General features: G+C 46.4%; 1 protein-coding gene across 1 annotated transcript in view; it reads left to right on the forward strand.

Moving 5' to 3' along the window:
* The window catches only part of LOC147016168 (uncharacterized), a 111,707-nt gene that overhangs the window by 23,988 nt on the left and 70,893 nt on the right, over window positions 1-16,826 (forward strand). The window contains exons 2-5 of the mRNA XM_085849149.1: window positions 1,223-5,022; window positions 5,692-13,201; window positions 13,871-14,542; window positions 15,212-16,552. Coding sequence (XP_085705275.1) covers window positions 1,223-5,022; window positions 5,692-13,201; window positions 13,871-14,542; window positions 15,212-16,552 — 13,323 coding nt within the window. The remainder of the gene's footprint in view (window positions 1-1,222; window positions 5,023-5,691; window positions 13,202-13,870; window positions 14,543-15,211; window positions 16,553-16,826) is intronic.

Consider the following 16,826-nt stretch of genomic DNA (forward strand, 5'->3'; position numbering starts at 1 on the left):
ACAAACTACACCAAAATCCCTGAGTATTCACCTTCTTCAGCTGAACCTTCAACACCACCCACAATTGCATCTGAAACTCCACACGCCTTGAGAACCTCAAAAATGCTTTCTGACACTGCTACGGCAACAACCCAAGAGGACGCCATTGAAACCAAACCAGCATCAACAACAACTTCAACGCCTTCCAAAGAATTGACAACTGATCGAACTCTGATCCCACCAATTTCATTAGTTCCTGAGGAAAGAACCTCCATCACTGCAGGGATTGAAACTGCGATTTCCAGCAGAAAACCAACAGCCACTTATGTTCCGGAGTCTTCCCCATCGGCAAAGGTCACCTTTTCCGAAACATCTCCTGCTCCCACAGATGGGACATTGTCACCTGCAGCATCTTCTGAGTGGCTTCGGATTTCTCCTGAAATATCTCAAACCAAAATTCCTCTCGTTTCATCATCCACTGAAGAACTCGGCTTGACAGCATCCCAAGTCTCAGTGATCAATATCTCAACAACCGCAACCACGATTTCTGCAACAGCCTTGTCAACAGAGGAAGTGGCTTCTCCTTCAATATCTGCGGAAGCGACATTTTCTGAAACGTCCACTGCAAGATCGACAGAGGAACCCACCTTGACTCCCATCCACACAGCACGTCCAGCAGTTCATCTCACAACAAACTACACCAAAATCCCTGTGTATTCAACCTCTTCAGCTGAACCTTCAATACCTCCCACAAATGCTTCTGAAACCCCACACGGCTGGAGAACCTCAGAAATGCTTCATGACACTGCTACGGCAACAACCCAAGAGGACACCATTGAAACTAAACCAGCATCAACAACAACTTCAAGGCCTTCCATAGAATTGACAACTGAACGAACTCTCATCCCACCAATTTCATTAGTTCCTGAGGAAAGAACCTCCATCACTGCAGCGATTGAAACTCCGATTTCCAGCAGAAAACCAACAGCCACTGATGCTGTGGGGACTTCCCCATCGCCAGAGGTCACCTTTTCCGAAACATCTCCTGCTCCCACAGATGGGACATTGTCACCTGAAGCATCTTCTGAGTGGCTTCGGATTACTCCTGAAATATCTCAAACCAAAATTCCTGTCGTTTCATCATCCACTGAAAAACTCGGCTTGACAGCATCCCAAGTTTCAGTGATCAATATCTCAACAACCGCAACCATGATTTCTGCAACAGCCTTGTCAACAGAGGAAGTGGCTTCTCCTTCAATATCTGCGGAAGCGACATTTTCTGAAACGTCCACTGCAAGATCGACACAGGAACCCACTTTGAGTCCCATCCACACAGCACTTCCAGCAATTCATCTCACAACAAACTACACCAAAATCCCTGTGTATTCACCTTCTTCAGCTGAACCTTCAACACCACCCACAATTGAATCTGAAACTCCACACGCCTTGAGAACCTCAGAAATGCTTCCTGACACTGCAATGGCAACAACCCAAGAGGACGCCATTGAAACCAAACCAGCATCAACAACAACTTCAACGCCTTCCAAAGAATTGACGACTGATCGAACTCTGATCCCACCAATTTCATTAGTTCCTGAGGAAAGAACCCCCATCACTGCAGCGATTGAAACTGCGATTTCCAGCAGAAAACCAACAGCCACTGATGTTCCGGAGTCTTCCCCATCGGCAAAGGTCTCCTTTTCCGAAACATCTCCTGCTCCCACAGATGGGACATTGTCACCTGCAGCATCTTCTGAGTGGCTTCGGATTTCTCCTGAAATATCTCAAACCAAAATTCCTCTCGTTTCATCATCCACTGAAGAACTCGGCTTGACAGCATCCCAAGTCTCAGTGATCAATATCTCAACAACCGCAACCACGATTTCTGCAACAGCCTTGTCAACAGAGGAAGTGGCTTCTCCTTCAATGTCTGCTGAAGCTATATTTTCTGAAACGTCCACTGCAAGATCGACACAGGAACCCACTTTGAGTCCCATCCACACAGCACTTCCAGCAATTCATCTCACAACAAACTACACCAAAATCCCTGTGTATTCACCTTCTTCAGCTGAACCTTCAACACCTCCCACAATTGCGTCTGAAACTCCACATGCCTTGAGAACCTCAGAAATGCTTCCTGACACTGCTACGGCAACAACCCAAGAGGACGCCATTAAAACCAAACCAGCAACAACAACAACTTCAACGCCTTCCAGAGAATTGACGACTGATCAAACTCTGATCCCACCAATTTCATTAGTTCCTGAGGAAAGAACCTCCATCACTGCAGCGATTGAAACTGCGATTTCCAGCAGAAAACCAACAGCCACTGATGTTCCGGAGTCTTCCCCATCGGCAAAGGTCACCTTCTCCGAAACATCATTTTTTGCTCCCACAGATGGGACGTTGTCACCGGAAGCGTCTTCTGAGTGGCTTCGGATTTCTCCTGAAATATCTCAAACCAAAATTCCTGTCGTTTCATCATCCACTGAAGAACTCGACTTGAAAGCATCCTCAATCTCAGTGATCAATATCTCAACAACCGCAACCACGATTTCTGCAACAACCTTGTCAACAGAGGAAGTGGCTTCTCCTTCAATGTCTGCTGAAGCTATATTTTCTGAAACGTCCACTGCAAGATCGACACAGGAACCCACTTTGAGTCCCATCCACACAGCACTTCCAGCAATTCATCTCACAACAAACTACACCAAAATCCCTGTGTATTCACCTTCTTCAGCTGAACCTTCAACACCACCCACAATTGAATCTGAAACTCCACACGCCTTGAGAACCTCAGAAATGCTTCCTGACACTGCAATGGCAACAACCCAAGAGGACGCCATTAAAACCAAACCAGCAACAACAACAACTTCAACGCCTTCCAGAGAATTGACGACTGATCGAACTCTGATCCCACCAATTTCATTAGTTCCTGAGGAAAGAACCTCCATCACTGCAGCGATTGAAACTGCCATTTCCAGCAGAAAACCAACAGCCACTGATGTCCTGGAGTCTTCCCCATCGGCAAAGGTCTCCTTTTCCGAAACATCTCCTGCTCCCACAGATGGGACGTTGTCACCGGAAGCGTCTTCTGAGTGGCTTCGGATTTCTCCTGAAATATCTCAAACCAAAATTCCTCTCGTTTCATCATCCACTGAAGAACTCGGTTTGACAGCATCCCAAGTCTCAGTGATCAATATCTCAACAAACGCAACCACGATTTCTGCAACAGCCTTGTCAACAGAGGAGGTCGCTTCTCCTTCAACATCTGCTGAAACTACATTTTCTGAAACGTCCACTGCAAGATCGACAGAGGAACCCACTTTGAGTCCCATCCACACAGCACGTCCAGCAGTTCATCTCACAACAAACTACACCAAAATCCCTGTGTATTCACCTTCTTCAGCTGAACCTTCAACACCTCCCACAAATGCTTCTGAAACTCCACACGCCTTGAGAACCTCAGAAATGCTTCCTGACACTGCTACGGCAACAACCCAAGAGGACGCCATTGAAACTAAACCAGCATCAACAACAACTTCAAGGCCTTCCAAAGAATTGACGACTGAACGTACTCTGATCCCACCAATTTCATTAGTTCCTGAGGAAAGAACCTCCATCACTGCAGCTCTTGAAACTGCTATTTCCAGCAGAAAACCAACAGCCACTGATGCTGTGGGGACTTCCCCATCGCCAGAGGTCACCTTTTCCGAAACATCTCCTGCTCCCACAGATGGGACATTGTCACCTGCAGCATCTTCTGAGTGGCTTCGGATTTCTCCTGAAATATCTCAAACCAAAATTCCTCTCGTTTCATCATCCACTGAAGAACTCGGCTTGACAGCATCCCAAGTCTCAGTGATCAATATCTCAACAACCGCAACCACGATTTCTGCAACAGCCTTGTCAACAGAGGAAGTGGCTTCTCCTTCAATGTCTGCTGAAGCTATATTTTCTGAAACGTCCACTGCAAGATCGACACAGGAACCCACTTTGAGTCCCATCCACACAGCACTTCCAGCAATTCATCTCACAACAAACTACACCAAAATCCCTGTGTATTCACCTTCTTCAGCTGAACCTTCAACACCTCCCACAATTGCGTCTGAAACTCCACATGCCTTGAGAACCTCAGAAATGCTTCCTGACACTGCTACGGCAACAACCCAAGAGGACGCCATTAAAACCAAACCAGCAACAACAACAACTTCAACGCCTTCCAGAGAATTGACGACTGATCAAACTCTGATCCCACCAATTTCATTAGTTCCTGAGGAAAGAACCCCCATCACTGCAGCGATTGAAACTGCGATTTCCAGCAGAAAACCAACAGCCACTGATGTTCCGGAGTCTTCCCCATCGGCAAAGGTCACCTTCTCCGAAACATCATTTTTTGCTCCCACAGATGGGACGTTGTCACCGGAAGCGTCTTCTGAGTGGCTTCGGATTTCTCCTGAAATATCTCAAACCAAAATTCCTGTCGTTTCATCATCCACTGAAGAACTCGGCTTGACAGCATCCCAAGTCTCAGTGATCAATATCTCAACAACCGCAACCACGATTTCTGCAACAACCTTGTCAACAGAGGAAGTGGCTTCTCCTTCAATGTCTGCTGAAGCTATATTTTCTGAAACGTCCACTGCAAGATCGACACAGGAACCCACTTTGAGTCCCATCCACACAGCACTTCCAGCAATTCATCTCACAACAAACTACACCAAAATCCCTGTGTATTCACCTTCTTCAGCTGAACCTTCAACACCTCCCACAATTGCGTCTGAAACTCCACACGCCTTGAGAACCTCAGAAATGCTTCCTGACACTGCTACGGCAACAACCCAAGAGGACGCCATTAAAACCAAACCAGCAACAACAACAACTTCAACGCCTTCCAGAGAATTGACGACTGATCAAACTCTGATCCCACCAATTTCATTAGTTCCTGAGGAAAGAACCTCCATCACTGCAGCGATTGAAACTGCGATTTCCAGCAGAAAACCAACAGCCACTGATGTTCCGGAGTCTTCCCCATCGGCAAAGGTCTCCTTTTCCGAAACATCTCCTGCTCCCACAGATGGGACGTTGTCACCGGAAGCGTCTTCTGAGTGGCTTCGGATTTCTCCTGAAATATCTCCAACAGAAATTCCTTTCCTTTCATCATCCACTGAAGAACTCCACTTGAAAGCATCCTCAATCTCAGTGATCAATATCTCAACAACCGCAACCACGATTTCTGCAATCGCCTTGTCAACAGAGGAAGTCGCTTCACCTTCAACATCTGCTGAAACTACATTTTCTGAAAGGTCCACTGCAATATATACAGAGGAACTCACTTTGAGTCCCATCCACACAGCACTTCCAGCAGTTCATCTCACAACAAACTACACCAAAATCCCTGAGTATTCACCTTCTTCAGCTGAACCTTCAACACCACCCACAATTGCATCTGAAACTCCACACGCCTTGAGAACCTCAAAAATGCTTTCTGACACTGCTACGGCAACAACCCAAGAGGACGCCATTAAAACCAAACCAGCAACAACAACAACTTCAATGCCTTCCAGAGCATTGACGACTGATCGAACTCTGATCCCACCAATTTCATTAGTTCCTGAGGAAAGAACCTCCATCACTGCAGCGATTGAAACTGCCATTTCCAGCAGAAAACCAACAGCCACTTATGTTCCGGAGTCTTCCCCATCGGCAAAGGTCTCCTTTTCCGAAACATCTCCTGCTCCCACAGATGGGACGTTGTCACCGGAAGCGTCTTCTGAGTGGCTTCGGATTTCTCCTGAAATATCTCAAACCAAAATTCCTCTCGTTTCATCATCCACTGAAGAACTCGGCTTGACAGCATCCCAAGTTTCAGTGATCAATATCTCAACAACCGCAACCACGATTTCTGCAACAGCCTTGTCAACAGAGGAAGTGGCTTCTCCTTCAATATCTGCGGAAGCGACATTTTCTGAAACGTCCACTGCAAGATCGACACAGGAACCCACATTGAGTCCCATCCACACAGTACTTCCAGCAATTCATCTCACAACAAACTACACCAAAATCCCTTTGTATTCACCCTCTTCAGCTGAACCTTCAACACCTCCCACAAATGCTTCTGAAACTCCACACGCCTTGAGAACCTCAGAAATGCTTCCTGACACTGCTACGGCAACAACCCAAGAGGACGCCATTGAAACTAAACCAGCATCAACAACAACTTCAAGGCCTTCCAAAGAATTGACGACTGAACGTACTCTGATCCCACCAATTTCATTCATTCCTGAGGAAAGAACCTCCATCACTGCAGCTCTTGAAACTGCTATTTCCAGCAGAAAACCAACAGTCACTGATGTTCCGGAGTCTTCCCCATCGGCAAAGGTCACCTTCTCCGAAACATCATTTTTTGCTCCCACAGATGGGACGTTGTCACCAGAAGTGTCTTCTGAGTGGCTTCGGATTTCACCTGAAATATCTCAAACCAAAATTCCTCTCGTTTCATCATCCACTGAAGAACTCGGTTTGACAGCATCCCAAGTCTCAGTGATCAATATCTCAACAATCGCAACCACGATTTCTGCAACAACCTTGTCAACAGAGGAAGTGGCATCTCCTTCAATGTCTGCTGAAGCTACATTTTCTGAAACGTCCACTGCAAGATCGACACAGGAACCCACTTTGAGTCCCATCCACACAGCACTTCCAGCAATTCATCTCACAACAAACTACACCAAAATCCCTGTGTATTCACCTTCTTCAGCTGAACCTTCAACACCTCCCACAATTGCATCTGAAACTCAACACGCCTTGAGAACCTCAAAAATGCTTCCTGACACTGCTACGGCAACAACCCAAGAGGACGCCATTAAAACCAAACCAGCAACAACAACAACTTCAATGCCTTCCAGAGCATTGACGACTGATCGAACTCTGATCCCACCAATTTCATTAGTTCCTGAGGAAAGAACCTCCATCACTGCAGCGATTGAAACTGCCATTTCCAGCAGAAAACCAACAGCCACTTATGTTCCGGAGTCTTCCCCATCGGCAAAGGTCTCCTTTTCCGAAACATCTCCTGCTCCCACAGATGGGACGTTGTCACCGGAAGCGTCTTCTGAGTGGCTTCGGATTTCTCCTGAAATATCTCAAACCAAAATTCCTGTCGTTTCATCATCCACTGAAGAACTCGGCTTGACAGCATCCCAAGTCTCAGTGATCAATATCTCAACAACCGCAACCACGATTTCTGCAACAGCCTTGTCAACAGAGGAAGTGGCTTCTCCTTCAATGTCTGCTGAAGCTATATTTTCTGAAACGTCCACTGCAAGATCGACACAGGAACCCACTTTGAGTCCCATCCACACAGCACTTCCAGCAATTCATCTCACAACAAACTACACCAAAATCCCTGTGTATTCACCCTCTTCAGCTGAACCTTCAACACCTCCCACAAATGCTTCTGAAACACCACACGCCTTGAGAACCTCAGAAATGCTACCTGACACTGCTACGGCAACAACCCAAGAGGACGCCATTAAAACCAAACCAGCAACAACAACAACTTCAACGCCTTCCAGAGAATTGACGACTGATCAAACTCTGATCCCACCAATTTCATTACTTCCTGAGGAAAGAACCCACATCACTGCAGCGATTGAAACTGCGATTTCCAGCAGAAAACCAACAGCCACTGATGTTCCGGAGTCTTCCCCATCGGCAAAGGTCACCTTCTCCGAAACATCATTTTTTGCTCCCACAGATGGGACGTTGTCACCAGAAGCGTCTTCTGAGTGGCTTCGGATTTCACCTGAAATATCTCCAACAGAAATTCCTTTCCTTTCATCATCCACTGAAGAACTCCACTTGAAAGCATCCTCAATCTCAGTGATCAATATCTCAACAACCGCAACCACGATTTCTGCAATCGCCTTGTCAACAGAGGATGGCGCTTCACCTTCAACATCTGCTGAAACTACATTTTCTGAAAGGTCCACTGCAATATATACAGAGGAACTCACTTTGAGTCCCATCCACACAGCACTTCCAGCAGTTCATCTCACAACAAACTACACCAAAATCCCTGAGTATTCACCTTCTTCAGCTGAACCTTCAACACCACCCACAATTGCATCTGAAACTCCACACGCCTTGAGAACCTCAGAAATGCTTCCTGACACTGCTATGGCAACAACCCAAGAGGACGCCATTGAAACCAAACCAGCATCAACAACAACTTCAACGCCTTCCAAAGAATTGACAACTGATCGAACTCTGATCCCACCAATTTCATTAGTTCCTGAGGAAAGAACCTCCATCACTGCAGGGATTGAAACTGCGATTTCCAGCAGAAAACCAACAGCCACTTATGTTCCGGAGTCTTCCCCATCGGCAAAGGTCACCTTTTCCGAAACATCTCCTGCTCCCACAGATGGGACATTGTCACCTGCAGCATCTTCTGAGTGGCTTCGGATTTCTCCTGAAATATCTCAAACCAAAATTCCTCTCGTTTCATCATCCACTGAAGAACTCGGTTTGACAGCATCCCAAGTCTCAGTGATCAATATCTCAACAACCGCAACCACGATTTCTGCAACAACCTTGTCAACAGAGGAAGTGGCTTCTCCTTCAATGTCTGCTGAAGCTATATTTTCTGAAACGTCCACTGAAAGATCGACACAGGAACCCACTTTGAGTCCCATCCACACAGCACTTCCAGCAATTCATCTCACAACAAACTACACCAAAATCCCTGTGTATTCACCTTCTTCAGCTGAACCTTCAACACCTCCCACAATTGCATCTGAAACTCAACACGCCTTGAGAACCTCAGAAATGCTTCCTGACACTGCTACGGCAACAACCCAAGAGGACGCCATTAAAACCAAACCAGCAACAACAACAACTTCAACGCCTTCCAGAGAATTGACGACTGATCGAACTCTGATCCCACCAATTTCATTAGTTCCTGAGGAAAGAACCTCCATCACTGCAGCGATTGAAACTGCCATTTCCAGCAGAAAACCAACAGCCACTTATGTTCCGGAGTCTTCCCCATCGGCAAAGGTCTCCTTTTCCGAAACATCTCCTGCTCCCACAGATGGGACGTTGTCACCGGAAGCGTCTTCTGAGTGGCTTCGGATTTCTCCTGAAATATCTCAAACCAAAATTCCTCTCGTTTCATCATCCACTGAAGAACTCGGCTTGACAGCATCCCAAGTTTCAGTGATCAATATCTCAACAACCGCAACCACGATTTCTGCAACAGCCTTGTCAACAGAGGAAGTGGCTTCTCCTTCAATATCTGCGGAAGCGACATTTTCTGAAACGTCCACTGCAAGATCGACACAGGAACCCACATTGAGTCCCATCCACACAGTACTTCCAGCAATTCATCTCACAACAAACTACACCAAAATCCCTGTGTATTCACCCTCTTCAGCTGAACCTTCAACACCTCCCACAAATGCTTCTGAAACTCCACACGCCTTGAGAACCTCAGAAATGCTTCCTGACACTGCTACGGCAACAACCCAAGAGGACGCCATTAAAACCAAACCAGCAACAACAACAAGTTCAACGCCTTCCAGAGAATTGACGACTGATCGAACTCTGATCCCACCAATTTCATTAGTTCCTGAGGAAAGAACCTCCATCACTGCAGCGATTGAAACTGCGATTTCCAGCAGAAAACCAACAGCCACTGATGTTCCGGAGTCTTCCCCATCGGCAAAGGTCACCTTCTCCGAAACATCATTTTTTGCTCCCACAGATGGGACGTTGTCACCGGAAGCGTCTTCTGAGTGGCTTCGGATTTCACCTGAAATATCTCCAACAGAAATTCCTTTCCTTTCATCATCCACTGAAGAACTCCACTTGAAAGCATCCTCAATCTCAGTGATCAATATCTCAACAACCGCAACCACGATTTCTGCAATCGCCTTGTCAACAGAGGAAGGCGCTTCACCTTCAACATCTGCTGAAACTACATTTTCTGAAAGGTCCACTGCAATATATACAGAGGAACTCACTTTGAGTCCCATCCACACAGCACTTCCAGCAGTTCATCTCACAACAAACTACACCAAAATCCCTGAGTATTCACCTTCTTCAGCTGAACCTTCAACACCACCCACAATTGCATCTGAAACTCCACACGCCTTGAGAACCTCAAAAATGCTTTCTGACACTGCTACGGCAACAACCCAAGAGGACGCCATTAAAACCAAACCAGCAACAACAACAACTTCAACGCCTTCCAGAGAATTGACGACTGATCGAACTCTGATCCCACCAATTTCATTAGTTCCTGAGGAAAGAACCTCCATCACTGCAGCGATTGAAACTGCCATTTCCAGCAGAAAACCAACAGCCACTTATGTTCCGGAGTCTTCCCCATCGGCAAAGGTCACCTTTTCCGAAACATCTCCTGCTCCCACAGATGGGACATTGTCACCTGCAGCATCTTTTGAGTGGCTTCGGATTTCTCCTGAAATATCTCAAACCAAAATTCCTCTCGTTTCATCATCCACTGAAGAACTCGGTTTGACAGCATCCCAAGTCTCAGTGATCAATATCTCAACAACCGCAACCACGATTTCTGCAACAGCCTTGTCAACAGAGGAAGTGGCTTCTCCTTCAATGTCTGCTGAAGCTATATTTTCTGAAACGTCCACTGCAAGATCGACACAGGAACCCACTTTGAGTCCCATCCACACAGCACTTCCAGCAATTCATCTCACAACAAACTACACCAAAATCCCTGTGTATTCACCCTCTTCAGCTGAACCTTCAACACCTCCCACAAATGCTTCTGAAACTCCACACGCCTTGAGAACCTCAGAAATGCTTCCTGACACTGCTACGGCAACAACCCAAGAGGACGCCATTAAAACCAAACCAGCAACAACAACAACTTCAACGCCTTCCAGAGAATTGACGACTGATCAAACTCTGATCCCACCAATTTCATTAGTTCCTGAGGAAAGAACCTCCATCACTGCAGCGATTGAAACTGCGATTTCCAGCAGAAAACCAACAGCCACTGATGTTCCGGAGTCTTCCCCATCGGCAAAGGTCACCTTCTCCGAAACATCATTTTTTGCTCCCACAGATGGGACGTTGTCACCGGAAGTGTCTTCTGAGTGGCTTCGGATTTCACCTGAAATATCTCCAACAGAAATTCCTTTCCTTTCATCATCCACTGAAGAACTCCACTTGAAAGCATCCTCAATCTCAGTGATCAATATCTCAACAACCGCAACCACGATTTCTGCAATCGCCTTGTCAACAGAGGAAGTCGCTTCACCTTCAACATCTGCTGAAACTACATTTTCTGAAAGGTCCACTGCAATATATACAGAGGAACTCACTTTGAGTCCCATCCACACAGCACTTCCAGCAGTTCATCTCACAACAAACTACACCAAAATCCCTGAGTATTCACCTTCTTCAGCTGAACCTTCAACACCTCCCACAATTGCATCTGAAACTCCACACGCCTTGAGAACCTCAGAAATGCTTCCTGACACTGCTACGGCAACAACCCAAGAGGACGCCATTAAAACCAAACCAGCAACAACAACAACTTCAACGCCTTCCAGAGAATTGACGACTGATCGAACTCTGATCCCACCAATTTCATTAGTTCCTGAGGAAAGAACCTCCATCACTGCAGCGATTGAAACTGCCATTTCCAGCAGAAAACCAACAGCCACTTATGTTCCGGAGTCTTCCCCATCGGCAAAGGTCTCCTTTTCCGAAACATCTCCTGCTCCCACAGATGGGACGTTGTCACCGGAAGCGTCTTCTGAGTGGCTTCGGATTTCTCCTGAAATATCTCAAACCAAAATTCCTCTCGTTTCATCATCCACTGAAGAACTCGGTTTGACAGCATCCCAAGTCTCAGTGATCAATATCTCAACAACCGCAACCACGATTTCTGCAACAACCTTGTCAACAGAGGAAGTGGCTTCTCCTTCAATGTCTGCTGAAGCTATATTTTCTGAAACGTCCACTGCAAGATCGACACAGGAACCCACTTTGAGTCCCATCCACACAGCACTTCCAGCAATTCATCTCACAACAAACTACACCAAAATCCCTGTGTATTCACCTTCTTCAGCTGAACCTTCAACACCTCCCACAATTGCATCTGAAACTCAACACGCCTTGAGAACCTCAGAAATGCTTCCTGACACTGCTATGGCAACAACCCAAGAGGACGCCATTGAAACCAAACCAGCATCAACAACAACTTCAACGCCTTCCAAAGAATTGAGAACTGATCGAACTCTAATCCCACCAATTTCATTAGTTCCTGAGGAAAGAACCTCCATCACTGCAGCTCTTGATACTGCGATTTCCAGCAGAAAACCAACAGCCACTGATGTCCTGGAGTCTTCGCCATCGGCAAAGGTCACCTTTTCCGAAACATCTCCTGCTCCCACAGATGGGAAATTGTCACATGCAGCATCTTCTGAGTGGCTTCGGATTTCTCCTGAAATATCTCAAACCAAAATTCCTGTCGTTTCATCATCCACTGAAGAACTCGGCTTGACAGCATCCCAAGTCTCAGTGATCAATATCTCAACAACCGCAACCACGATTTCTGCAACAACCTTGTCAACAGAGGAAGTGGCTTCTCCTTCAATGTCTGCTGAAGCTATATTTTCTGAAACGTCCACTGCAAGATCGACACAGGAACCCACTTTGAGTCCCATCCACACAGCACTTCCAGCAATTCATCTCACAACAAACTACACCAAAATCCCTGTGTATTCACCCTCTTCAGCTGAACCTTCAACACCTCCCACAAATGCTTCTGAAACACCACACGCCTTGAGAACCTCAAAAATGCTACCTGACACTGCTACGGCAACTACCCAAGAGGACGCCATTAAAACCAAACCAGCAACAACAACAACTTCAATGCCTTCCAGAGAATTGACGACTGATCAAACTCTGATCCCACCAATTTCATTACTTCCTGAGGAAAGAACCCCCATCACTGCAGCGATTGAAACTGCGATTTCCAGCAGAAAACCAACAGCCACTGATGTTCCGGAGTCTTCCCCATCGGCAAAGGTCACCTTCTCCGAAACATCATTTTTTGCTCCCACAGATGGGACGTTGTCACCAGAAGCGTCTTCTGAGTGGCTTCGGATTTCACCTGAAATATCTCCAACAGAAATTCCTTTCCTTTCATCATCCACTGAAGAACTCCACTTGAAAGCATCCTCAATCTCAGTGATCAATATCTCAACAACCGCAACCACGATTTCTGCAATCGCCTTGTCAACAGAGGATGGCGCTTCACCTTCAACATCTGCTGAAACTACATTTTCTGAAAGGTCCACTGCAATATATACAGAGGAACTCACTTTGAGTCCCATCCACACAGCACTTCCAGCAGTTCATCTCACAACAAACTACACCAAAATCCCTGAGTATTCACCTTCTTCAGCTGAACCTTCAACACCACCCACAATTGCATCTGAAACTCCACACGCCTTGAGAACCTCAGAAATGCTTCCTGACACTGCTATGGCAACAACCCAAGAGGACGCCATTGAAACCAAACCAGCATCAACAACAACTTCAACGCCTTCCAAAGAATTGACAACTGATCGAACTCTGATCCCACCAATTTCATTAGTTCCTGAGGAAAGAACCTCCATCACTGCAGGGATTGAAACTGCGATTTCCAGCAGAAAACCAACAGCCACTTATGTTCCGGAGTCTTCCCCATCGGCAAAGGTCACCTTTTCCGAAACATCTCCTGCTCCCACAGATGGGACATTGTCACCTGCAGCATCTTCTGAGTGGCTTCGGATTTCTCCTGAAATATCTCAAACCAAAATTCCTCTCGTTTCATCATCCACTGAAGAACTCGGTTTGACAGCATCCCAAGTCTCAGTGATCAATATCTCAACAACCGCAACCACGATTTCTGCAACAACCTTGTCAACAGAGGAAGTGGCTTCTCCTTCAATGTCTGCTGAAGCTATATTTTCTGAAACGTCCACTGCAAGATCGACACAGGAACCCACTTTGAGTCCCATCCACACAGCACTTCCAGCAATTCATCTCACAACAAACTACACCAAAATCCCTGTGTATTCACCCTCTTCAGCTGAACCTTCAACACCTCCCACAAATGCTTCTGAAACTCCACACGCCTTGAGAACCTCAGAAATGCTTCCTGACACTGCGACGGCAACAACCCAAGAGGACGCCATTAAAACCAAACCAGCAACAACAACAACTTCAACGCCTTCCAGAGAATTGACGACTGATCAAACTCTGATCCCACCAATTTCATTAGTTCCTGAGGAAAGAACCCCCATCACTGCAGCGATTGAAACTGCGATTTCCAGCAGAAAACCAACAGCCACTGATGTTCCGGAGTCTTCCCCATCGGCAAAGGTCACCTTCTCCGAAACATCATTTTTTGCTCCCACAGATGGGACGTTGTCACCGGAAGCGTCTTCTGAGTGGCTTCGGATTTCACCTGAAATATCTCCAACAGAAATTCCTTTCCTTTCATCATCCACTGAAGAACTCCACTTGAAAGCATCCTCAATCTCAGTGATCAATATCTCAACAACCGCAACCACGATTTCTGCAATCGCCTTGTCAACAGAGGAAGGCGCTTCACCTTCAACATCTGCTGAAACTACATTTCCTGAAAGGTCCACTGCAATATATACAGAGGAACTCACTTTGAGTCCCATCCACACAGCACTTCCAGCAGTTCATCTCACAACAAACTACACCAAAATCCCTGAGTATTCACCTTCTTCAGCTGAACCTTCAACACCTCCCACAATTGCATCTGAAACTCCACACGCCTTGAGAACCTCAGAAATGCTTCCTGACACTGCTACGGCAACAACCCAAGAGGACGCCATTAAAACCAAACCAGCAATAACAACAACTTCAACGCCTTCCAGAGAATTGACGACTGATGGAACTCTGATCCCACCAATTTCATTAGTTCCTGAGGAAAGAACCTCCATCACTGCAGCGATTGAAACTGCCATGTCCAGCAGAAAACCAACAGCCACTTATGTTCCGGAGTCTTCCCCATCGGCAAAGGTCTCCTTTTCCGAAACATCTCCTGCTCCCACAGATGGGACGTTGTCACCGGAAGCGTCTTCTGAGTGGCTTCGGATTTCTCCTGAAATATCTCAAACCAAAATTCCTCTCGTTTCATCATCCACTGAAGAACTCGGCTTGACAGCATCCCAAGTCTCAGTGATCAATATCTCAACAACAGCAACCACGATTTCTGCAACAGCCTTGTCAACAGAGGAAGTGGCTTCTCCTTCAACATCTGCTGAAACTACATTTTCTGAAAGGTCCACTGCAAAATATACAGAGCAACCCACTTTGAGTCCCATCCACACAGTACTTCCAGCAATTCATCTCACAACAAACTACACCAAAATCCCTGTGTATTCACCCTCTTCAGCTGAACCTTCAACACCTCCCACAAATGCTTCTGAAACTCCACACGCCTTGAGAACCTCAGAAATGCTTCCTGACACTGCTACGGCAACAACCCAAGAGGACGCCATTGAAACTAAACCAGCATCAACAACAACTTCAAGGCCTTCCAAAGAATTGACGACTGAACGTACTCTGATCCCACCAATTTCATTCGTTCCTGAGGAAAGAACCTCCATCACTGCAGCTCTTGAAACTGCTATTTCCAGCAGAAAACCAACAGTCACTGATGCTGTGGGGACTTCCCCATCGCCAGAGGTCACCTTTTCCGAAACATCTCCTGCTCCTACAGATGGGACGTTGTCACCTGCAGCATCTTCTGAGTTGGTTCGGATTTCTCCTGAAATATCTCAAACCAAAATTCCTGTCGTTTCATCATCCACTGAAGAACTCGGCTTGACAGCATCCCAAGTCTCAGTGATCAATATCTCAACAACCGCAACCACGATTTCTGCAACAGCCTTGTCAACAGAGGAAGTGGCTTCTCCTTCAATGTCTGCTGAAGCTATATTTTCTGAAACGTCCACTGCAAGATCGACACAGGAACCCACATTGAGTCCCATCCACACAGTACTTCCAGCAATTCATCTCACAACAAACTACACCAAAATCCCTGTGTATTCACCCTCTTCAGCTGAACCTTCAACACCTCCCACAAATGCTTCTGAAACACCACACGCCTTGAGAACCTCAGAAATGCTACCTGACACTGCTACGGCAACAACCCAAGAGGACGCCATTAAAACCAAACCAGCAACAACAACAACTTCAACGCCTTCCAGAGAATTGACGACTGATCAAACTCTGATCCCACCAATTTCATTAGTTCCTGAGGAAAGAACCCCCATCACTGCAGCGATTGAAACTGCGATTTCCAGCAGAAAACCAACAGCCACTGATGTTCCGGAGTCTTCCCCATCGGCAAAGGTCACCTTCTCCGAAACATCATTTTTTGCTCCCACAGATGGGACGTTGTCACCGGAAGCGTCTTCTGAGTGGCTTCGGATTTCACCTGAAATATCTCCAACAGAAATTCCTTTCCTTTCATCATCCACTGAAGAACTCCACTTGAAAGCATCCTCAATCTCAGTGATCAATATCTCAACAACCGCAACCACGATTTCTGCAATCGCCTTGTCAACAGAGGATGGCGCTTCACCTTCAACATCTGCTGAAACTACATTTTCTGAAAGGTCCACTGCAATATATACAGAGGAACTCACTTTGAGTCCCATCCACACAGCACTTCCAGCAGTTCATCTCACAACAAACTACACCAAAATCCCTGAGTATTCACCTTCTTCAGCTGAACCTTCAACACCTCCCACAATTGCATCTGA

The sequence above is a fragment of the Eptatretus burgeri genome, chromosome 12 (genome assembly GCF_056783735.1).
Source record: "Eptatretus burgeri isolate ZD-2024b chromosome 12, Ebu_testis_v1, whole genome shotgun sequence".
In the NCBI taxonomy this organism is placed as follows: domain Eukaryota; kingdom Metazoa; phylum Chordata; class Myxini; order Myxiniformes; family Myxinidae; genus Eptatretus; species Eptatretus burgeri.